Source organism: Lissotriton helveticus, chromosome 4_1 (genome assembly GCF_964261635.1).
Source record: "Lissotriton helveticus chromosome 4_1, aLisHel1.1, whole genome shotgun sequence".
Taxonomy (NCBI): domain Eukaryota; kingdom Metazoa; phylum Chordata; class Amphibia; order Caudata; family Salamandridae; genus Lissotriton; species Lissotriton helveticus.
Window position 1 is genome coordinate 252,080,362 of NC_136063.1, and position 25,440 is coordinate 252,105,801.

At 42.6% G+C, this 25,440-nt stretch overlaps 2 protein-coding genes across 3 annotated transcripts in view; one reads left to right on the top strand and one right to left on the bottom strand.

The window, feature by feature from the left end:
• TG (thyroglobulin) overlaps positions 1 to 25,440 on the bottom strand; it is an 825,201-nt gene that overhangs the window by 170,535 nt on the left and 629,226 nt on the right. The window lies entirely within an intron of this gene.
• SLA (Src like adaptor) overlaps positions 1 to 25,440 on the top strand; it is a 91,517-nt gene that overhangs the window by 21,986 nt on the left and 44,091 nt on the right. For both annotated transcript variants that reach the window (XM_078686737.1, XM_078686738.1), the window contains exon 2: positions 17,142 to 17,230. In XM_078686737.1, coding sequence (XP_078542863.1) covers positions 17,142 to 17,230 — 89 coding nt within the window. The remainder of the gene's footprint in view (positions 1 to 17,141; positions 17,231 to 25,440) is intronic.

Here is a 25,440-nt window from a genome sequence, read left to right on the forward strand (position 1 = left end):
GCACTCCTTACATTTATGGGTGTGGAGTTCACTACACCCAAAGACCCCGCAATCCAGGAAGACCTCAGAAAGTCTGAGGTTGCATCAAAATCCATAGGTGGACGCATGGGATCACTCATGCTCCATCCATGGAACGCTGTTTCATCCTGCTTTCATTTCTTCTCTGTTCTTCTTTAGTGTTTGTCATTACTTGCTCAGCAGGCATCTATGATGTCACTTAGTGTTCCAATTGTGTAGGCTTGAAAGCAGGGACAGTTACATCTGAGGCTGAGCTGGAGGCCATCTGCTCCTGGTGGGGTTTCTATTACTGGATCTACTTTATTCTATTTTATCTACCTGACCTGAATCTTATCTTCAATAAACCTGATCTGTTTCATATACTGGACTTAAAGACTTCAATTTGTTACAAACGCATTCTCAACGCAGAGTAACCAAGGCATCCATTTGTGCACAGTGGCTTTGTGTGGATTAGTAAAACCCACTTAAGGGCTTCTTTCGCCTTGTATTGCTTTGCATGATGCAAGGACAATGGGAGTCCTTAGTAAATCTGCCCCTAAGTATCTGTTTTCCACTTCATTCTTCTCCTGAAGACTTATGAATGTTGACAGCTTATGCGTAGACACGTTGCCCTTTATGATTATTCCCATGCAGCAGCTGGCAATATTAATTGTTGCTGGCATTTTAGAACTATTATTTTGTCTACTTTAGGCGTCTGAAAGTATTGGTTGTTTGGTTGAAACTACTTAATTGATGATGTCACATTTGTTTGTTATCCATTTTAACTTTGTTTCGAATAAAGATTCATTGGAATGAATGATGTAAAATGCCCTAATAGTTTACTGGTGATTTTCCCATAAAATACATGGATTGGCCAAAGTGCTGAAAACCTTTTGTTTGGCCCTGATTGTACTAATCATCTTCCACGTTGTGTTACCCTGCTCACTGCAAGTCTTTTGGCATGTTTGGCAATCTGAATCCATATCTGTATCATTGCCTCCACAACATTTCGTGCAACCCTCTGCTCTCTTGTCAAGTCAAAAGCACCATTGTCATCATCCTTCACAGTGCCGCTGTGATTTTAATGCAAGCCACATGCCTCCACTAAAATCCACACTCACGTATGATACAGCATACTCTATAGAGGCAAACTATGCTTAGTGTCACTGTTCATATTGCTGGGCTCAGCTTCATCAACAGGGGAAATAGATGCATCTTCAATTCACGTTTATGCCTGCACTGAAAGAGTCAAATGTTATTTGGCGTCCATGTATAGGGAGAAAGATGGGAATAGCCACAGCATGGACTGGCTATGATAGAATCATATGGGCAGCATTAAGGTAGCCACAGATAGTACCTGGACAGGAAGTACCTGGAAGAGAACCTATGTCTGAGAATGCAACTCAGAATATGGTAAGTTAAGAACAAGTGTTCATGTATTGTTCATGTATTGTTACAAAATACTATAGTCCTCATTACAAGCGGCCTGTTTATCCTGTTTTGGCAGGTTACAAACAAAATAAATAATTTTGTATTAAGGCAAAATATATTTCCATCTGCAGTAATGGAACACAGGCACATACTGTCCTGCAGGAGTACGGTCAAACGTATGGGTATTCATTTGGAAACCACTGTGGCAACAATGCTTGAGATATGCTATTTTCCATTCCATATGGCTCTATAAAGTATCAACTCTTGATTCCATAGTAATACCGAAAGCCAGACTTATCATTGCCCCCAGTATGTGGGCCTATGACATTGTTTGAACCACAGTGGAGAACTGATAACTGCCTGAAAGATCACAAGGCAATTCATCCTGGTCCATGTTCCATTACTGACACTGCCTCAATTCATGTCTCTTGCAATATAATATCCCCTTGAGCAATCCCTCTCTGGTGCCAAGCCCACTTTCTTCAAGGTATCATCTTGCACAGGGAGTGGGTGCTCTTCCAGTCTGACATTCAAAGTACTGTTCTCATCATTCTCACCAGTGCCAATGTCACCATCATGCACGTCACTTGCACTATTAATATACTAACACCCTCATCCACTCACCACATACCTTCCCCAAAGGAAGTCATAGGTTAGTACTCACAAAGACAAACACATGTGAGCAAATATACATGCATTAGTTAGTTTAATTTTACACTTTGTAATATCTGCACTACTTTTCGCTATTCACCATGTACGAATATACATTTTCTACAAACTGTAGGCTTACAATAGCTCCAGCCCCTAAAACCAGACACACACCCTAATATACAAGTGTAAAGTTACTACTTATACATTTTTACATGTAAGGAGAGAGTTCCATCACCACGGGGCGAAGATCTCCCTATGGTAAAGTATAAGAAAAAGCTTAAAAGTAATTAAAGTAAAAAATAAATGTTGAGACATTTTATAAAGAAAATATTAATGTAAGTAAATGTAATATATTTCATTCAAATGTAGAAACAAAAAGAAAATGCCACCGTACTAAAAAGTTTATTTTAAATTAAATATATAATTTAAATATATTTCATTAAATTAAAAATTATTTATTAAAGATTTATTTTACAAAATAATTAATCTGAAGTAAAATGTTTATATTAATTATTATTAACATTATTAAATGTTGGGTATACAATTCATTTAAATTATTGTAATTAAGGTGTTTAAAAACAAATTTACATTTATTTTAACATATAAAAAAGTTATTAAAATAATTTGAAGTAAACTAATAATTATTTCTAATTTATATGTAGTTTATTTTACCATTTAATTAAATTGGCCATGTGTAGTATTGGAATTTTTCCAGGTCTGCACTTGAGTTCATCGACTTCTGCTTTTGGTCCTTTCAGCTGAAGTAACTTTAAAAGTACAGTTTGTGCATAGCAATAGGCTTCCTCTTTTGTGGGTGCATATCCATCCCTAAACCCTCAATATTTCTACCTAAACCCCTCCCCTTTAGTAAGTGTTCCCCATTTTTCAGCCACTCCCTCCATCCCTCCCACATGTACTACTAAATATAGGTGTACGTGTGCAGAGATCTATGCACAGAAAAGATCAGAGAGGCGGAGGCACAGACCTCCGCATGGAGGTATGTGAAGCATTTTGTAGTAGTTGAATAGGATATTGTAGTAGTACTAAATGTTTACAAAATGCAGTTTGTGAAATTATCTAAGCCCACAGTACTTTTTCCATCTTCATTGTCATATTGCATCATCCACTTCATACCTGAGTCCATGTACTACACTTGAGGAGACAACCAGGTAGCCTGGTTCTACTGTGAGGAGAGACAGATAGGCATTGTGTCCATGTACTCGATGTAACTGTTTTTATATCTGCAGTAGTGATGTGACAACAGAGAGCGCTTCTGGGGTGAAGGTGTAGGTCTACTACAAGGTTATTTGTGCCTGTAGAGCACGTGTTATCTCTAGCTATGGCCTCACTGATTTGTGCTATTATAGTTTCATTTTTTGCTCTGCAAGCATTTGCTGTGCTTTTGTTCTCTGGCACTTTGAGCTTGTCTGATTCACTGTCCAGAATATTTTATTACAAGGCAGTGTTTATTTGAATGTTAATGCATTTAAGTCTATTGCACTTCTGTTTAGTCTATTGAAATTCTTGATAATTAAAATTGCAGTTATAGAATGTTTTTCTCAAATGATGTATTGTTGGTGCTAATCTTTATAAATTTGGTGCTTGTGGAGGGGTGTATGATGTGTGTGTATTTACGAAGATGTATGAGCAAGTGAGTGTTTGTTTTAACTATGCACCTTAATAATTGTCTTCACCAATATTTTCCATGGACGTTGTAAGACTATTTGTCCTTAACTCCCACTAACACATTGTTTTCAAATTCTAATGATGTTCTTTTTTGCATTTTTGCCTCAACCACAATTACAGATTTCTTAACATCAGGTCCGGGAGTATAGAAATCAAAAACATGTACATTTTATATCAGAAAGCAAAGATAGTAACAATAATATAGTTGTTAGTTAAAATCCATAAGGATTTTGAATAGTCACCCAATTGACTTATTATTTTTATGAACTGGTCAATTACAAGAAAACTTACAAAATGTATTGTGGTAACAGTTTCAACTTACGTAATGGTAGGGCATACTTTCTTAAATAAAATAGAAGAGATGGTAACTTTAGTTACATGTATTTGTATATGTCAATCCTTCACTAAATACGTTTTAGACGGTACAGAAAAAAAGATATTGGAAAGCAATGTACTTTGAGCAAATAATGTTTCTTTGGTGCTGTTGACACATTTTATTTTGTATTACAATGATTTCATAAGCTAAGACAACAGTTATTACAATTAATTAGAACATCCGTGGGTACATGTACATGCCATCAAGTCTGAATATATTTCGGTTCAAATTTGAGAGCAAATTTATTTTGGAAAACAGGCAATGATGCACTAGTTGGAAGGATTTTTCATTACAGCATGATTTATTTATGGTATGGTCTCGATTAGAAACAATTTGCAAGAAAATGGTAAAAAAATGAATATGCAACATGAGAGCATTAAGTTTAAGAATGACTGAGATTACCTACTTGGATGATAAGATCCTTTATCGAAACCGAAAATGGCAAATACGTTTATACAAGAAAGTAATAGCAAGAAATAATGTATTACATTAGCCAAACTTACATCCAGAGGCATTAAGGACTTGACATGAAATTAAATCTGTATGTGTTAGAGTCAATTTTGGGGGCCACAAAGATGACAAGGGCTACTAGGCCACAGGTTTGCTGTTTGAGGTCTTTTGCCTCGGTTGTCCTTAGGTCCACCCTGCTATGGCTCTGCCAACTGTGTCAAGAGCACCCTTTCCACATTTGACTCTCAGAGTAGTGTGGGTGAACACTCAAATGCCTCTCAAGGAAGTAGAGTGGGGGGCTAGAGCACAGAACTCAAGTAATTTTCCATCCCAATGGTTATATTTTAGTTAAATAGAAAATACTTTAATCTTACAGCAAAACAAGATACTACATACTCCAAGGATTGTTCAGCTACAGGCTTGCCAACTCACCTATGAGTTATAGTAAAGTGCTATTAACTATCTCGGGCCTTCTCCTCCCTGTAGGAAGTTCCCAATGTCTATAGTAACTTAGACAAAGGCATTGATTAAACAGAGGTGTAGATCACTATTGATTATCCCAATTGGCAGTACATAGGTTTGTCTGAGTTTGTACTGGCAAAACTTTAAGGTTTAACAGCCGGTTTCACCTTTGCACAAATCAGGTAGTCTATCAGGGTAGATGAGTTCAGCTTCAGGTTACCTGTTCAACAGCTGATGGGGTCAATGAGCTCACACTCTTAGGGTCAGCATCAGCGAAGGGGGACCACGGACTGACCTGGGGCGTAACACAGGCCCCCGCAGCCCACGCTGTGCATGGGGGGGGGCACTAGCTCCAAGGGGCCCCCTCGGCACTGAACTCTGGCCCGGAGAGCTCCTGATTGAGCCCGAAGGGGCCCCCCCTAAGTACCGTGCAGGGAGGCCATCTCACTTTTCGTTACGCCAGTGGGATGGACGTCTCACTCCTCCCTTGACTACCAGTGTTGAACAGGACGTCAGGCCTCAGTGAGCACGTCTTCAGCTGTTGCAGCCTCCCAGTCATTGCACACAGACACTCATCTTCAGCAGTTATGGCTTCCAGGCCAGTGCAGATGAATGCTTGTCTTTTGCAGTTGAGACCTAAAGTTCAGTTAAGATAGATACTTATGTTCAGCGGTTGGAACCACCAGGAGGTTGAAGCAGCTCCTCACTGGTGAGAACCTCAGATAGGCAGTAGCAATATAGTCCTTTAGTGTTTTCGATGGAAATACTGGATGGCATTCTGATGGTTAGCTTCTTTACACAACTCACTACAACTACTGCACTGGGAGAACGGTGTCCAGCAATTTGCAGAGTTCAGGTGATGACCCCTCACTTCTGGAAGATTGGCTGTCATAAAGACATCAGCCCTACTCATACAGTAATCTGTTGGTACTCTGTGGTGCAGTTTCTTATTTGGCCAAGAAGATCTTGGAACTGGAACAAAATGGTGTGTCTTGGGTCCCAGTTGTATACTAATCGTCTAGTAAGAGGATGTGGAACTGCTGTCTATGATTTCATGGGCGGTTTGTGTTATTTCTGTTTCAAATTTAATTTTCGGGCTGCCTTGAAAATACAGCCTTTGTACAAGGTGATGACTCTCACAGCCAGTAGCATTTATGCTGATCCCGAGCAGAAATACCCAAAATGAAGGCAAAATGAAGTGTAAAATCTCTGCACTTGACAGACAGCAGCCTTCCTAAAGCACTAAGCTGGGACAAACAAAAAGACACCCCTGCCTAGAAACCTTTTCACCTTGAACACAAGAAACTGCAGTTCGACCTCTCACCTCTTCAGTCTACCAAATGGCACTACTCAGTAAGAAATAATCAGCAGTCTTTTGCTAACAAGGACCCCATTGATTTTCTAAGGGTAGCTCTGTCTCCATCCTCCCTCACTTCCAAATCTAGGTCTTCGCCCTCTAGTCACAGGAATGCAGTTAAATACACGTCTAATGTCGGAAAGCTGTATCCACTATCCCTTCTGTGCCAGGCCTAACATGGGGCCATTCAAAATGGATCCCACTGGTCAAAGTACTCAGACTCTTACCATACAGAGTCCTACTACCACACATATACTGCCCACCCACTGCACATACATGCACTCGACATGAACATGGAAAGTCAGTGCAAGGGTCTGAGGCTCACAACAAGTCAACCACACTCTAATCTGACACAGAAAAAGGTCTGCTGAACGATTCACTAAACTCGGTACACTATCACCAATGCTTTTTGTGACTACCGCAGGGCATGGACAGTAGTCCCATGCCAGCTAGAAGGGTGCATCTTGTGCCCCTTCAGGTCACTGAACAGGTAATGGACCTCCCATTACTATGAACAGGACTAGGTATCTGTGCACTTGCTAGTTCATCCAGGTTACAGATCCACACAAAACATCAATATACCAGTGGCATATGCAGTTTGGCACTCAGAACAGGGGGTACACTCCTGATTACCATCATGGGACATTGCCGTCCCAACAATATGTGACAAGAAACATGTGGCTGCATTGGTGTTACCTAAAGAATTAGGTGGCAAAAAGCAAACAATCATAAGAAAAAAGGTAGGTATTGTTATAAACGAAAGAGAAGGAATCACAACAGGTATTCGTCTCAACATATTCAGCTCATGCAAAGGAAAAGAAAATGTTCACCCAGAAACAGTGGACGATACAGGAAGTAGTAATGGTGATGCCCATGAAAAAAAGCAGGAACGTGAGAACGAAGGCATTAGTAAGTAAACTGAGAAGTGGGACTTATACATGTCTAAATTGTTCTAATTGTTCAAATGTAATGAAGGTATGTGTATACACACACAGAGGAACACAATACATTAAAAGACTATTCAACATGGGAAACAGGCAATGGCATATATTACTGTCCTAGTGGGAAAGAATATGTAGGGATAATAGAACGTAAGACCCAGTTAAGATGGACAGACCATGATCATACGATGAGAAGAAAAAGTAAGAATGACACATTAGCTGCATCTTTCGTGGAGACGGAATATAATAGACAGCAAATGAGATGTCAAGTGTTAGTGATCGTACCAAGGCATGAACATGGGTAAGACAGAGAGAGGCTCCTACTCCTGCAGGGGTTTCTCAGGCTTTAAAGATCAGTTGTAATGATCCCAAAAGGTTGCAATGACAGATTAGATTTAAAATGCTACTTGCAGGAGTTAGAAAAGAATACACCTAAAATAGAATCAGAAGTAATACTTGTGGTAGAAAGGAATTAAATGCCCCTATGTAATGTATTTAACACTTGTTTTACATGATCTTTCAATAGTGAGATTGGTGTCTTGATGGCAGAAAAAATGAATCAGTAAGTATGATTTGATGTAAGGAAAGTAACTGAAAGTTGAAAAGATTATGTGGCATTTAGTTTGCTATATTAAGAAGATGAATAAATTATGGGTGTTAGAACTTTCAACCTTAGGGTGGACTTCCCCCAAACACTTAGCCTGCTTATCTCCACTTTTTGCTTTATCTGCTTGTTGACAGTAGGACTCTAAGCACTTTACCACTGACGTCCAGTGCTAAAGGGCATGTGCTTCTCACCTAAACATGGCAACATTGATGTGTACACAATTGACATATTTAGTTTACTTGTAAGTCTCTTGTAAAGTGGCATACCATCTACGCAGGGCCTGTAATCTAAATGCTACTAGTAAACATCCAGCACTGATTGTGCCATCCACACAAAAAGCCTTTCAAACCTGTCTCAGGCCTGCCATTGCAAGGCCTGTGCATGCAGTTTACTGCAACTTCGACTTGCATATAAAACCATTTGCCAAGTCTTAAACTCCCATTTTTATTACATATAAGTAACCCCTTAGTGGGCCCTGGGTACCCCTAAGGGCAGCGTGCTATGTAACTAAAAGGTAGGACAGTACTCTTAAGTTTTACATGTCCTGGAAGTGACAAGCAGCTAACTGTGTTTTTCACTACTGCGAGGCCTACTGCTCTCAGAGGCTAGCATTGGGAATTCCTTAAAACAATTCCTGCTCAGAAAGGAGTAGCTGCATAATGTTTTATTTAGATGCCACTTGTAGAAAGTGGTTATTTCTCTGCTCTTACTGCTCTGTGTTTGTTACAGCCTGTCTCCAATACAAGTCTGAGGTGGGTGACTTACACACCTTGTGCATTCCCTCGATACAGCCCTAACATTGGAAGGGTGGGTGTGAAAGAGAACTCATTTGGATTCTGCTAGCTCTCCCTGGGCCGGAAGAAAGGGGAGCTGACACTTGCACCTGAATAGGCAGTGTCCTGTTTCCCACACAAAGGACTGATTGCACCCTACTTATAGTGTGGAGCCACGACTGAAAAGAAAGAAGGACATGTGCACGTCAAGGGCCTGCTTTGAAGTCATCCCCACTTCAAAGGCACAACTGGGTATAAATACTGGGGCTCTGACCCTACCAAGCAGTACACTAATGGACCTGTGAAGAACTCTGGCTGGAGTAAAGACTGCTGTGCCACAAGAATTGCCAATTGCTTGACTGAGTCTCTAGAAGAACTGTTTTTCAGCTTTGCTGTGCTGCCCTGCTGCCTGCTGAGGACAAGAACTGAACCCAGCTCACTTGAACCCAGCGTGAGTCCAAGGGCTTGCTTGCCTGCCTCCTATTCTGAAGTCTCAGGTCCATCAAAGACTTCCTTCAACTCTACATCAACACCTGGACTCTGCCATCTGTGAGTTCTGCCCTGTCAAGTGGTGACAATCCAGTCCTGGGCCCATAAAAGTGATTTCTTCTGTCCAGAACCATCAAAATCGCCACAGTGATGAGTTTGCACTGATCGGAACTGACAAATTGCCCTTCAACTGCGTGCTGGGGCCAATCAAAGACATCTCTTCAATGGACTGCATGGCTCAACGACGGTGGACACCACAGCTCGAAAACGATGACACAGTGCCTGCAAAGGGGTTTGTTGGCACAGATCAGAACCAATACATTAATTCTTGAATGTAGACACTTGCTCCGTCTAAAGTACTTTTTCAGGGAACATGCGTGAGTCCTGTAGCTGCCTGCTCTCCATCACGGTCAGCATGAACTTTGCTTTTACCCCGGTCCAGTGTAACTTCAAATAACCTCTAAGCTCTATTTACTTCTAAGCACTACTTTTTGATTTATTCTTTAAAAATTAATAACTTGGGTTCTACTCATTGGATGTCTGTCATTTTCATCTTGTTTTACTCATAAAAATAGCTATTTTTCTAATCCTGTGTGAAGTAATTTTGTGGTGTTTTCATTGTGTTGCTGTGTACTTTACACATTTCTTTAGATAAGCTTCAGTGCTCTGTGCTAAGCTACAAGTTTGTGTGATCACAGGTTATATTTTAGTGTGTATCTAGCTTACCTTGACTAGCATGGTGGTTCCTGCTTGGGCAGGGTGCAAACCCCAAGTTCTGTCACTGGACTTTATTTCTTTGCCGCCACGACCATGAATCAGCCATCCCGAAGAAAGGCGATTTTGCACAATGCATTGAGATTGTATAAGTCTAACACTGATTAGTTTAAAAAATCACAAAAAAGTAAGTGAATTTGGTGAAGTGACATTGCGTTGAAATATGAATGTTGAAAGGAAAAAAGGGAATACATTTTCATTGAAAAAGTGTACCACAGCTCGGTGCAAAGTATAAACCAGCAGATGATATTCTGAATTGGCTAGATATTGAAAAAGGCTTATGTGGTTGCTTGAAAAAAAAAATTGAAAAAATTATATATAAGTTTTGGAACATTGAGGAGTTTCACATTAAATAACAAATATTTAATATGTAGATCACACACACACTAAATGGAAGACTATTTGCAGCACCTCAGGAAATAGCAATAGTATCACGAGGGCAGGGGTCTAGCCCTAATCTCTTGACATCAAATAGGAGACTGCAGACTGACAAAGGGTGAAATAGTGGATTTAGCTTGTTATGTCACCTTTAAATAAAAGGGCACTTTGCCTCTGATAGAATTTTGGTGAATCTTTGGCTGAGAAGAGGTTCCTGCCCTGAGTAAAAGAACAAATATAAAAGGGAAACACATGATAACATGTTAATAAAAAGGCTATCAGATCCCCTTCCAATCTACAAATAGAATAATTAGGTTCACTGAAAAATGTCAATATCTTAAAGAGTCTCAGACAGACATTCTATCCCTTATAATGGAGCATAAGTCCATTATTTTAACTGGGAAAACATTGAGGAAAAAAAGTGCCCGTTCAGAAAGTACCTTTTTTATCTCACTTCTTCATCCCCTTATCCATACATGTGAGAGGGCTAAGCATGCTCACATGTAATCCTATGGAGGCAAAAGTGAGAATTGGAGATATGGGAATACCAATAAGTAATTCAGCCATTCTACGAATCAGTTAAGTGCCTACTAGCAAAGTTATAAAGTTGAATACTAGTTCCAGTTTTCACACATCACAAACATGTGCAACCATACACTTCTCAATGTGCCCCACATGTCCCAGAGTAAAAAACTGAAAGCTTTGCATTAAAACAGAAAACAGGCATGGCTATTTCAAGATAAATGACCATTTACAATGACATGCACTTATACTTGACATGCTAAGATATTTTTGCACACCAGCTCCCCAACAAGATCTCTCTGAAGTTAACCCTGTTAACCGCACACACTGTTCTAAATTTGGCTGATGGAAACATTTGCTGCAGACTTCATATCCACTTCCTCGTTTGTGGCATCACTGCCCGGCCCAGATAAATTGACATACATTTCACACTTCTGAGAATAGACTATTATCAACAGTAACGCTAAAAAGAAAACTCTCTAGAACTTTAATGAAGGCTCTGAGACGGGAGATGTTTTGGGAAAACTGTAAAGCTTAAATTGAAAAGCAGTACTAAATGCGTTTTCCTCCTCCTCTGGTTCATAATATAATTCCTATCCCAGTGGAATCCAAACGACCACCTTCTGTCATATCCTCATTTGCAAGAGAGGCTAAGTAGACAAAGGCATGTTTCTTGTATGCATATATTTCTTTGTTTGATTATCGGGCTGTCCAACACACTGCTGGCACGCCAGGGGCAGCTGGTCTCCCACCATGCCACCCTATGCCAGCTTACTGTAGACTATCAAACATAACAGGTCAAACATGGACAACGTGTGAGACAGTCTGAAGGTTCTGTCATTTTTTTGTTCCTTCTTCTTGAAAAGGTTCAAAAATGAAAGGGTGAGTGCTGCTGTGTCTAGGCACATTAACTCCTTTTTGTACCAGAAAAATAGTTGATGGAAAGAGCCGTACTTTTTCAAATATATGAACATCAAATGATGTCCTCTGGCTTCCTAATGTCTATAATCTAACTACACACAAAGCTTAATTTGAAGTGTCAGTTGGGATTTTGGGTTGCGGTGAGATCACACTCCACCAGGAGTTTGATATATATGATTCATGATGCCTTAGAAATGCTCTTCATTATGTACCACGGAAATGTCCTATCCCACCTTCTGTCAGAGGGAGGATACGGCATGATATTTATGGGCACTGAACCAGAACTCAGACTAAAGTCATGCACAACGAGAGCCCAAAGTGCTCACTCAGCAGCAGACAGAGTGCGAGGTATCTCTTCGTTAGTAGGGGGAAGGCACTCTTAGTAAAATAAAATTAAAAGTTCAGACCGAGAAATATTAAATAACAAAGACTCTAATTAGCTAAAAAGTAAGATATCAGAGCCACTACTTAAAATAGGAAAAATGAGCCCATTATATTGTTTAAAACCTTTGGGAAGGAATACAGGTGAGAGACATACCATACAAAATGGTCTCCGCTGTGAGGTGCCATTGGGTAAACAACTTTAAATAGTGACCAAGACCAATCACCCGGGATCTGTGAGTGGTAATAGCTCCAAATTGCTGTCTATCTGTGGCATGCTTTCAGAAATATTTTTTTTGATGCTGTCTTGGGAAAATGGCAAAATATCCTAAAACAATCATAGTAACCCACTTAGTGCACCAACACAAAGGGGCCGATTATGATAGAGGATTTTCCGCCTCCTCCGGGCCGGCGGAAGCCACCGCCGGCCCGGAGGAGGCGGAAAATCCTCTGCGGAGTCACCAAAGACCCACCGCCGCATTACGATGGCTGGTGGGTCTTGGATTCTGTCCGCTGCTTTTCCGCCGCGGTCGGATTACAACCGCGGCGGAAAAGCTCTCCTTTGGCTGGCAGTGTCTATCAGACACCGCCAGCCAAATTAGGAAGCATTAGTAAACATGCTTTTCTGCGGCGGTTTTTCCGCCGTGGAAAAGCATGTGTACTTTTGCTTTTGGGGGCCCGTTGCTGGCCCCCAGGGCGTAGGCGGGTGGGGGGTGCACATGGGGGGTACCTATGGTACCCCCCAGCATTTACATGCACAAAGCGGCAGGCACCGCGCGGTGCCTGCCGCTTTGTGCATGTAAATGTTACACATGCACTTTTAACATTGCGGCGGGTGCTGCTTGAAGCAGCACCCGCCGCAATGTTAAATATCCAGGATGTGACCGCCGGGGTGGCGGTCACATCCTGATTTGCACGGAGGGACCTCCGCAGTCCATGCGGACGGTCCCTCCACCTCTGGGATGGCGGACGGACGCAAGTCCGTCCGCCATCCTAATCGGCCCCATTATGTGTAAAAATTCAGTTGACAGGGTGTGTTTGTTGCACCGTCAGTAAAGCTCTCCCACTAGCAAATCTGTATAAGGTAATCATTCATTTCAATCTTTATTTCGATCGATTAAGATCATAAAAGAAATACAAACAGATTTTCAATGACAGTGCAGATGAAATACAATAAACATCATTAAAAAGCATTCCAAAAGCAGATTTTAAAATCATTTACCATATGTTACAATTAAAAATCATCAGTGCAATTCTTTTATCCCGCATCTACCTCATCTTTAAAAGGCGGGAGCGGATGTGCCACATCGCAGTTAAACATTTTGCTACAGAAAAGACAGTCATAGGTGAAAGATCCGTCTTTAAAATTCTATATGCAGGAAAGTATCGGGTGAAGCCTAGATTTTTAAGAAGGGGGAGAAGCCAGTATTTCCTCGATCTTTGGTAAGCCTCACAAAAAAATATAATATGCAATTCATCTTCCAAATTATGTGAGCATGACGGGCACTGTTCGCCAAAAGGAGACTGGGCCCAGTGGTTTGTGAATGCCCCAATAGGAAGTGTACCATAACGCCATTGCAGAAATAATTTTCTAGTAAGGACGGAAGCAATGCTATCTAGCACACATTCAAGTTGGTATAAGTCTTTGGATTTGATAAACAAATCTGTCAAAGACCCCTCCCGTATGTTCCCCTTTGAAACTGATAGCTTCAGTTCGAAAAAATCCCTCGTAAGGTGTTTGCGTGGGATCCTACTACATGCATTACCTGGATCTAGCCATAATTCAGGTCGGCCCAATGTCTCACATGTTTGTTTAATGAACCTGAGCCATGGGATTTGTCTTGATTTAGATAGACCAAGAATCTCCTGAAGCTCGTTCCTATTGTTCGTAAGTTCCGGTGTGCACCAGATACGGCGCCAGAAGATTATTGGTCTTAATCCCAGCTCCTCCGAGATGGGTCTAAGACCCAAATCAAGTCTCAGCGGAAGAAGCGGGGTGCTTACAAGTAATGCCGCCAACTGTCTAATAAATTTATTTTCGGTGGTTTGGAGATTTTGGACGGTAGTATGACCCCACAATTCCCCTCCGTATAGCACTGCCCCTCTGGCCTGCATTTTATAAATTTCGAAGGCGGCACCAAGTGGTTTATAGGTCGACCCGCTTGCCATCCTACAGATGCCACCCGTTAGCTGGGCCAATTTCATGTTAGCGTTGTTCCGATGCACATCCCACGTCATGTCCTGATTAATGGTTACACCCAGATATTCGAAGGTGAATACCCTCTCTAATCTTAGTGAACCTATAGTAGGGTTGGGGCGTGTTGAGGGAGGGGGGTTGAGGATCATATATTTGGTTTTTGTAGCATTGATCTCAAACCCCCGCTCGACACAGAAGGCTGAGAACCCATCCAGGACCCTTTGTATTCCCATTGGGGACTTGGACAGCAGCAGGGTGTCGTCCAAAAACATAATAGCGGGCACCCTATATTTGTTTTGATGCTGTCTTGGGAAAATGGCAAAATATCCTAAAACAATCATAGTAACCCACTTAGTGCACCAACACAAAATGTGTAAAAATTCAGTTGACAGGGTGTGTTTGTTGTACCGTCAGTAAAGCTCTCCCACTAGCAAATCTGTATAAGGTAATCACTATTGATAAGTCGGTAAATCCACCCTTTAGGGAGCAAGACTTCTACACCGCCACATACTGATGTGATCTTGACCAGGAAGGAATATTTTCCAGGCATATAAAATAACTATGATTGACCATGCAGTATGGAAGCAGGGGGACACCATAACCACCTCTATGTAAGTGCAAATGAAAGTGCTGGTTTGAATCAAAATATATTTCAGAAACGATTGTGTCATAATAACCTTTTGTTAATCTACACTTTGATGTGCTGGTTGCTGAATGCGTCCTTGTTAATATGGTTGAAATAAAGACTCTGATTGTGGAGGTATGCTATAAAATTTGGAAATGATTACATTTCCCCATAACTAAATTCTACAACCTTACTGATATGATAAATGGAACAAAATGGGGACATCTTTCTCTCTCTCTCTCTCTCTCTCTGACCAAGGAGGACATCGACAAACTGGAGATGGCTCCTCCATATTACAATCTTCCGTCCTCTCTGTCCCAATAGGTGCTGACACACAGAAGCTGCATCAGATTTGTATTTATTGATAGGCTGTCATAATACATTTTCTGCTGCAGATACAGCCATGTTCACACACCAAAGACGCCATGTTTTTCCTTTACATTTGTTCGTGAACAAATGATTGCCAAATCATTAAAATAAAAATATACTATATACAAACACAATTAGTGTCACCAACAAAGTGTAAATAAAAAATATATATAAACCAACTTAATTTCGGTACATCGAATATCAGATGAATACCGGGTGCTACTACATTACATGATTTCACGGGGGAATCAATTTAACATTGAATCGCAATGCAGAGTAAGCAAAAATTGCATTGAAATCTCTGGCATAAAAACTATTTCATCAATCTATGAAAATCAATCAAAGTGGGACATAATTTCATCCCTTTTGCTATTCCAGTCTGAACAGATGAGCACCCATCTAATCAACATCTCACTGCCACATGGTGGTGTATCCGCCTATGTACCTGATGCATAGTGCTTACTACATATACCAGGGCACCAAGGCAGGTCAATACATACACAGCATAATCAGTTTTACAATCGTATGCCCCTAATACTTTCATGGGTTTCTTCTCTAGTGGGGTTGAAGAACTCAGTTTTATTCAGCCGCGGGCGATCCATTGGGGCTGAGGGGCCACGCCCCTCCACCTTTTGCCCCTCATGAACAGTGTCTGTCAGGCTGAAGAAAAGTCAGCCTGACAGACACTGTTCCTTTTCAGGTCAAGAAGCCAGCAGCCAGATATACACTAAATGGGCAGGCTCCTGGCTGCCTGAGCTGAACTTTGCTGGGCTGAGACAGTCACAGCTCCTTTGAGAGTGATCTCCTCAACTCAGCAAAGGACCTCGAGGCCCTCCCCTCAGTGACGAGGGTTAGCATCACTGATTGCCTCACACCTGGGTGCTTCAGTTTTAAGCCCTGAAGCACCCAGGGTCCAGTGTCAATCAGTAGCACCTCATCACAGAGTGGGGTGGGGTCAGCAGTCTCACTGACCCCATCCCACTCTGTGATGACATTCGGACTGATGCCTTTCCCCCTTGGCTGACCGTAGGCCAGCCAATGGGACCTCCAAGGCAGAGAAGCAGGTAAGTGTGTATTTAAAAAAATGAATAGTTGGATGATATAGTCGACGTTTCGGTCTTCTATCGTGCAAATCCTTTAGACCATCTTCAGGACAAACTTAATCCGCATTATAACAATGACCCCTGTTATCTTCAGTTCTCAGCCCATTCAGAATACGATCTCCAATTAGTCTCTTTTTAGGCCTATTGTCATCCTAGTAGTTTTGAGTCAATTTGCTTAGTAAAGCTGATAAAGATCCTGGCAGTAATCCTCTCAGTATGCGAATTTCAGGGGTCATTGTTATAATGCGGATTAAGTTTGTCCTTATGATGGTCTAAAGGATTTGCACGATAGAAGACCGAAACGTCGACTATATCATCCAACTCCTTATGTATTAATTTACATCAAGTGACTGTTTTATTTAGTGAAAATATTGGTCACTTTTTTTTTATTTTATTAGGAGAGGATTTTGACATTAGTTCTCGAAATAAAAATAAAACTTATGGCCTTGGTTTGTTGCACCAGGTGCACTCATGTACTATTTCCATGCAAAATGCAATTATTCTGCAACTAACGGACAATGTCAGATGCCCTTTCCACCTTTTATGAAACTTCCGAAAAAAAGTATCCAGTGTGTAACCTGGAGGTAACAGTGTATGACTACATTACCACATGAATTGACTAAGTTGCACTTGTTTTGCTTCCTGTCATAGATCAGTAAAGTTCGGCAAAAAAGAAGACATGGGAAATGTTACAAAGACTCCTACTGCACCGACAGAAACAAGTGAACCTTACCAGGAGGGTGAGTATGCACTCATTTATTACTATGCGGTTCGGTTGTACAGTGAGTATTATCTAGGAAGGAAGACAGCAATGGTGACTAGTGAAAAAGAGTCTGTTTTCCTTCCAGACAGAACCCTTCACACCCTTGGTTTATAAATATATCCACTTGTCGTACCTGCAACCTATGCATTACTTTTATCATGCCTATCTCCATTTCGAAGCTCTACACCTTTCTCCACCACTGGAAGGAGATGCAGATGCAATGCAGAAAAATCTTCTGGTTCCGTCCTAAAAATATTCCCATTCTCACTCTGTCATTTTCTTATCTAGACTCTTGAGTCTTGATCCTGTCTCCTCTGGTTTCTCGGCCCATGTTCTTGCTCCATTTTGGCCAAACTTCAGGGCTGCGTTAGTTTCAAAGCACAGGAATGCGACATATTTACAACAATATATTGCATCTCTGTGTTTCCCCCTGCGCTGGCGCACAAACTGCTGCCATGCGCCAGTGCATGCACCATAGGGCAAGGATGCCTGCGTAGTGGGGAGAACCTTCCTGCACAAAAACAATCAATTGAGGTGATTGTGTCTTCCAATGTATGCTGCAGCACGCATTGAAAGAGGAAAAAAACGAGAAGAAATGAAAACATTTCTCCTTGTTGCACCGTAGCATTGTGACGCATTTCCAGATTTATGATTTCTCATAAATCTGGAATGCATCAGCGGACATGGGTTCTGCTTGGGAACACCCACAGCAACAACCATGTCATGCCCCTAACACGCAGCGTTTGTTGCGTGAACAGGGATGATAATTACACGCACAGGTAAAGTCATGGAGGGTGACTTTACCTGTTCTTTTAAATATCACTTAGCAGGCTGCGCCATCGGTGCGTCACGCAACGTTATTCATCGGCGGCGCTTGTAAATCTGCCCCTTCGTCTCCTGTATTTGTGTTTTCTTCTCTTGGATGCCTATTATCCAGATCCTGTCTTCCCTCTTTTCAACAGCTACCTTTCCATTCTCCTCTCCTGTTTCTTTTCCTGTGTTTTGTCTTTAAATGTGCCCAATATCTTGCCACCACCTGGTGTTTCCTCTCTTGTCTCTGTCTGCATATCAACCACGTACTTCCACTCTGCTTCCTAGCTTCGTCTTGTTCCTAATTGCCCCCAACCCTCCACTTCACAATTTTTCCTTCACTTTCTCACTTCTTGCTTCCACACACTGGAGTTCCCTTGCCCTCTGTGCTCGTTGCACCTGCCACTTTAACTTTCTTTCATATCCTCAGTGAATAACATCTTTCCTCTGTTTCCTTCTCTTAACCATTAAGATGATGCATTGTATCAGTTCTTTCAGAGCTTTTCCAGGCGGTAGAAATGTCATAAGTGCATGTTTGCATAAGTTAAGTCCGGCGAAAGTGCTCTATACATTTTACAAAATAAAAATGAAACTGTACCCCACTATCTCCTATGAAGTCATAGACCCCCTGTCTATGACTTAAAAGAAGGAGGGGTTTAAAAATAAAAAAAATGAAAAAGAATGAGGAAAAACACCTGCATCTAATTTTATTTTTGCTGATGAGAAAGCAAACTCTGCAGAAAAACGTTTTATGAAAATTAGATGCAGGGCCTAAGGAACCCATAAATTCTGCCAATGATGCATTTATTGATTTGCCACTTCACAGACATGCTTTAAGTTCAAGACAAGATCAGAATTGCTTCAAGTATTGCCATAGCCTAGCATGTATCACGGATGCCTCATTCTGGTGTACTCTCACGCAAACTTTGTTTTCCATCACGCAGACGGCAATGGAAAGTGACTGAGTCACTCAAGCGTGAAGGATCAACACCAGCTTTCTAGAGTTCATGACACGCACGAGCGGCCAGCAGTACACGGTGCAATGCCCACACGCTGCGTCACGTGATTGTGGACAGTGAGGAAGCCGCTCATGGTGTGATATGTTAGTTCTCACCCGCCACTCACACTTCAATCACCAAACATGTTCCCACGTCGGAAAGCCGAAGCGTGGAGTCGAGAACAATGTATAAACTGTTGCATTTTGTCTCATTAATGGAGGAATGGTCTTTGACTTGAGGCAGGCTGCATTAAAGGTTCTAGGGCTGGTCCCTTTGGGGCCCAACGGAGGGGGGGGAGCAGCACCGACCACAGACTCGCTTATATGGTGTGACAAAGGCCACTTTATTGGAAGCAGGTGCACCTTACACAAACAAAAACCCTTGGCCTGTGCCGTACAAAACTAAATATATAATTTTCCTAATAACCCCCCACCCCATCCCTAAAATGGTTCCCCCAGATAACAAACATGAATACAATTTGCAAACTTCAACTTGCCTCCCTACCTAGATAATACCTTGTTGAACTTAACCCCCGATAATCAAACCAGACCTCCTAAGATTCCCCCATAACTTAGAAGAACCACCCCAACGACTTAACAGCACACCAGAACCTGTTCCAGCGACACGAAAGAAACCCTCATACAAAAAACACTCCTGATGCACCGGCTCCCAAGAAAACCCTTCCAAAAACCCACCTCACACCAAAAACCCTCTTACCTATCAACCGGAAAACCCCCCCAAAAGCCACCAAAAAACCCCAAAAAGCAAAAAAGGGGAGGGAGGGAGGGAAAATTAATTGGAAACACCACAAAACTCCCCCGCCCGGCTACCGTGTCACTGCCACAGAAATGGTGGCCTGTGACGTAAAATGGCCGGCTTTAACTCCACCAGCCCAACAGCCAGCCCAACATAGCCCAACCCAAGCCCAACAACCACCAACAACCCAAAACCAGCCCTCCTGCGGCGCTGCCCAATTTCCCCCCTTCCCCTGGCCCCAAAACCCCCCTGGGGGCAGCAAGGCAAGCTGCTCCATTGTGTAGAGTGAAGCGGAATAAGATGAACTGCACCATATTTACAAATGCAGGGCCTCATTTATGAGGTTTTACCGCAGGCCTTCCTGCTGCGCTGCTCTACGGTAAAAGAAAAGGGCAGGAATGTGCTGTATCTATAAGATACTGCCCATTCCTGTTCTTTTCCCCAGCGCCGGCACAAAATGGGAAGCCGTGTGCCAATGCAGGCACCATCACTCCATGGTGCAAGGGTGCCTGCGTTGCAGGGATGATTATTTCTGTGCATGAATGGAAACCTTCCTGCACACAAACAATCAGAAGATGTTTTTTCCTCTTTCTATGTGTGCTTCAGAATACAGCACACACAGAAAAAGAAAAAACGAGGAGAAATAAAGATATTTCTCCTCGTTGTGCCTCCCTTATGCCCTGGGGAGGCGTACGTAAGTTTTAGTCGCTGCCTCAGATTCACGATGTCTCAGAAATCTGGGGCAGTGTCAAAAAGCAATGGCTGTTCCAATCCTGGGAAACCTCCCAGCAACACCCATTACACGCCCCTTTAACGCAGAAAACTGCGTTAAAGGGAACCATATTTGCAAGGCAGCATTAAGCCAAAACTAGCATTGGCATAGCCAATAGGTCTCGCCTTTGGGACCTTTTAAGTGTTTAGCAATGCTGTACATTATCCCCCACTGGCATGCCCACATACTCTTAGCATTTTTTAATAATTGTATACGTTTTTTTCTTCTTTTTTTAAAGTCGATATGACAAAGGAGAAGGTTTGGCATAACGGCCACAGCAGCCAACTTTGGACCGGAGGGGACCAGGTTGGAGCCTCCTCGGCTCAACATCCTGTGAAATCATTGTTATCTCCCTATGACCCCCTGCCAAAACAAGTAAAGCTATTTACATATAAATGTAAAGTAAATGAGCCAAGACTGGCAGCCAGCAGGGTGTCAGGTTTTGCACCACTATGCTATAATTAGGGGCAATATTTAATTAAGAAGGTGACGTTTTGAATGGTGATGATTGTATATACATCACTGCTGCTTTCGCTTCTCTGCCTCTTCTGGTCTGACACCAAGCAGCGAGGAGGCTGGCAGCCGTTTTGCTACATTAGCTCTAAAGAAATCAAACTACGTGACCTGCCAACAAGGCATTGAATAAACGGAGTAACAAATTCCCACCTGAACGTAGCCCGTCCCTAGGTGCCTCTGAAAAACTCAGGTCCGGCGGGTGGCCAATGTCCAGTTTGCCGCAAGGTTTGCATTTTATTCAACTCGATAACCCATATGCAAACAGCCTACGTCAAGGTATGCAAATGGGTGAGGAAATAAAACCTGGCCTCTCGAGTGGAGTTAAAGAATAAACACCTCATTCTGCTCGAGGGAACGGAGCAAAGTCACAGAATGGGAAACACTGACCACACGACGACCCCGTACATGTCATCAAAGGAGGCGGGCACTGATAATAAATAAACGAAGGCACGCGGTGAATCTGGGGCAGCATTCGATTAATTTTTAGTTGGGCCTTACCTTTAAAGAAGGAGATTAATTGTATGCAACTCAGGGAAAATGCAACACAAAAGGAGCAGTCTACGCGAGCTACAAAGGAATGTACCATATGCACAGAGAATATGCAAGGCCCAGGGCAGGCATGTTTTACCCTCACTGGACCTTTTTAGGAAGGTGCGCATTGAGGGCCAGATTTACTACCTGTTCATGCAGGGCAACTTGCTGCACTGCATTGCATATAAGGGAGATAGCAAAACAGCTGCATATGTAGCGCACTTCTGCTCACTAATAGCGCTGGTGCACCTGCAGCCTAGCGCCAACGCAGGCACTCTAGCACTATGGTGCAAAGGGGCCTGCATTATGGGCAGGATTGCTTTTGTGCGGGAAGGGGCACCTTACTGCACAAAAACAATCCTTAGAGGCATATTCTGCAGATGCTGCATACATAGAAGGAGGAAGTGAAAAATGACACAACCCCGATGCAAAATGTTAGTAAATGTGTGTCTGAGTCTCTAGCCTCAACAAGTCAGGGGGTGTAGGTTTGGACATACTAACTGTATCTCAGGAGACTCAACTGAGAACAATTAATGTGATAGTAATGCTCACTATTGCACCACGGAAAAGGGCAGAATGGTGTTTTTGGCTTTGAGGACTTTACTATGTAGAAATGAAGATTCAAACCATTCTATGACATTACACTGCCGGAAGGTAACAGCCGCATGAGGGGGCATATTAGCAAGGGCTGGCAATATAATTATTGCCGCTTTCGCGTCAGTTTTTGGGCAAAAAACGGCGATAATTATATCGCAATATCATCAAAGACACGCTAGCGCGTGTTTCCTTGATGTAGAGCCCGTTTTTTCACAGCCTCGCCTTGCATCTCTAATGAGATGCAAAGAAGGCGTGGCTGTGAAAACAACACATGTTAATATCGTGATGGCAGCTTTGAGATATTAACAAGGAGGTGTAGCGAGATAAAAAAATCGGGCTACCTCACCCTTAACTCAGAAATTTAACATCTGTTAAATTCCTGACTAAGGCATACTTAATGGGAGATGGATTATGCTGATATGACCAAAGGGTCGTATCAGCAATGTTATCGCTGTTTTTAATGGAGCATCGCTGGAAACCAGCGATGTTCCATTGAAAACACCGCTATCGCTGAAATATTATCGCCATAGAGCTATATGTTGAAAATACAGCGTTATCATGCCAATAATGGTCAGCGATAGCCAGCGATAATATTTCTATCGCTATGTACGGCCAGCAATAATTATCGCTGGCCGTTGATAATATACCCACAGTACGCTGATGACGTTCCCACAGCGTCTTTGCAGCAAGCGTGCCCTCTACTCATACAAAATGTCTGCCACCTGTCCAGTTTCTCTTGTTCTGGATGAACATGGCCGGGAGACTGCCTCGATCAATGTAGGTGGGCTGCGTAGCTATGGAAACTGGCCACACCACAGAAATGAAGACAGGGCTTGCTCTGCAGCCCTTCCTCATGGGGCTGGTTGTGTCATCTGCCCCCCACCTTACGTGTATTTTTTTGTTTAATTAGGATGTCCCTTCTTCCCTCCACTTTCTTTCACTAAGGTGTTTGCACGCATCTTTCTTCTTCACAGTGCACGCCCTGGAGGCCTCTGCTTCACCTGGTTCCTTTTCTATTCTTAATAATGGACTACCTGCATCCTCGCTTAGTCCCTCGTACTGTTTCGAATACTAGGGGCTCTATTCCTGAAATAAGTAAAAGGTACAGGGGGAGATTTACATCCACACCTGAATGTAATTTTATGTTTTTTTTCTTCTATTCAAAAAAACTCTCAGTAATACATCTCAGAGTTACACCAGGAACAGGTTACTAGCCATGTCACTGGGGATATCATGTGACATCTTCCAAGGACTGCTATTCCCCTTTGCAGAACTCTACACAGCACCGACTTCCACACAGGGGAAATGCAGTAGACCAAGCAAATCCTAACTTGTTTTTCTTTTTTATTCATGAGAAAAACAGTTTCCCTGTGGAAAAAATCCTACACCCCCACATTCAATAGCATGCGTTCAGAAAATGAGATGCTTCTGAGCAGGCACTGACAGGGGCTGGGCGTATAGCGTCTCAACATCTGAAGGGTGTTCAGATGTTGAGATGCTATACGCCCCGCCCCTGGAAGGCTTTGAGGCTCAATGCCATGAGTGCAGTCTTTGGGGTTCATCCCTTCCCATCCTGGAAGTGGATTCAGCCCATTCCCTGACTAGAATCACTTTACAGCAAGTTCCATGGTGGGAAATGAGTGTTTGGGAATGCCCACAAACATACATGTGAGCGTTCCCACCCTTACGAGGTAACCGTGACTTGGACATGACGATCCCATCCCATAAGCGTTGTTTAGGACTGTGAATTTCTCAGCAGTTATGGCAGTATTAAATCCATGCAATGCTTAATTTGAGCTGGTGGTTTCCAGTGCTTAGCACCGGCACTTAATCATCAACACCGGCGCTTTTCGTGAGCACCAGTTGATGACACATTCACTTATGGTAGACACAGGGAGATTAAGTGATTTGCCCACAATCTTAGGATGTTGAGCCGACGCAGAGACTCGAACCTGATTCCCCAGCTTCAAAGTCAGCAGCTCTGGACATTATGCCACATACTATCCCCACTTTCATGGTTAGTAGTTAGTTTTGATTTAGGCGGCGCTAACAGGAGAAATGGGCTGGTGCAAGCTGCCTCCTGACGAGAGCCCCGGCACTTATCCAAGTATGCCTGCCAGGAACCCTACGTACGGTTAGAGCTGAAAGTACCTTCCTGAACATAGCCATAGGTGCTTGAGTAAAGCAACATAAGCAGAGAAGGCAGGAGAATTCGAGGGTTGTGTGTCCAGGAGAATAAGCTGGAGTAAATGTAAATGTAAATGTGCTGGACTTGTAAAGCGCACAGCTGCCCGTGAGCGTCCCGGCGCTTGCTTAGGGAACCCGTCCTGGTATTCCCCTGTGAGAAACCCCGGCAGGGTGTCCACAAGGTGAAAGCCAGGCATCCCACCGCGAGGGGCCGTAGTGGAGATTAAGCAAGCTATTGCCCAGAGTCGCAGAGTGTGACCCCGTGAGTTGAGTAGGCACCAGAGCGAGAATTGTCGAGTCCGTGGAATTTTTAGCCCGTGACCCGCCGAGGCGGGGAATCGAACCCTGGTCCACGGTCGATCTCAGCTTCTGGGTCTGCCGCCTCTAACCACTGAGCCACGCTTCTCCACTCAGAAGGTGACTGTGGAATGTCTGCATGATGATTGGCCAACTCACTTCATAATACAGATATGTAGAAGATGTTACACCGCTTACCATGGCTTCTGATTTCAGCTATTTACAGTATGTGGTGTCTATCTTCTTTTTCACCGTGTTTTTTTTTTTTGTTTGAATATCTTTTATTGCATTTTTACATTTATATTGTATAACGCAGTAGCAAACGTACACTGTGTTTACATCATGAAAAGAAGCAGGAGAAAAGAACTCAAGGTTGCACAGAAGGACATGTGTTGGCAGCAACAGTTCGTCGCATTGCCATAGCTTGCCGTTCAACAGTTGTTAATCGGTTATACAGTTATAATTATTTACATCTTGAAAAAAAGGAAAAGAAGAAAAAGGAGGTGCAAGCAGCCTAGCAAGGGGTATGATTACACGGAAATATTAAAGAAAGCTTCATACAAGTGAAAGCAATACCCCTGCCACAATCGTGCCAGTCGGCCGCTGAGTACTTTCGTGAAATCAAAGGGTGAACAGGACTCATAATATCACGGTCTCCCCAGCTGCATAGTCCACTCAGGCCAATAATGTCCACATAAGGGGAGTACCTTCATCATCACATTA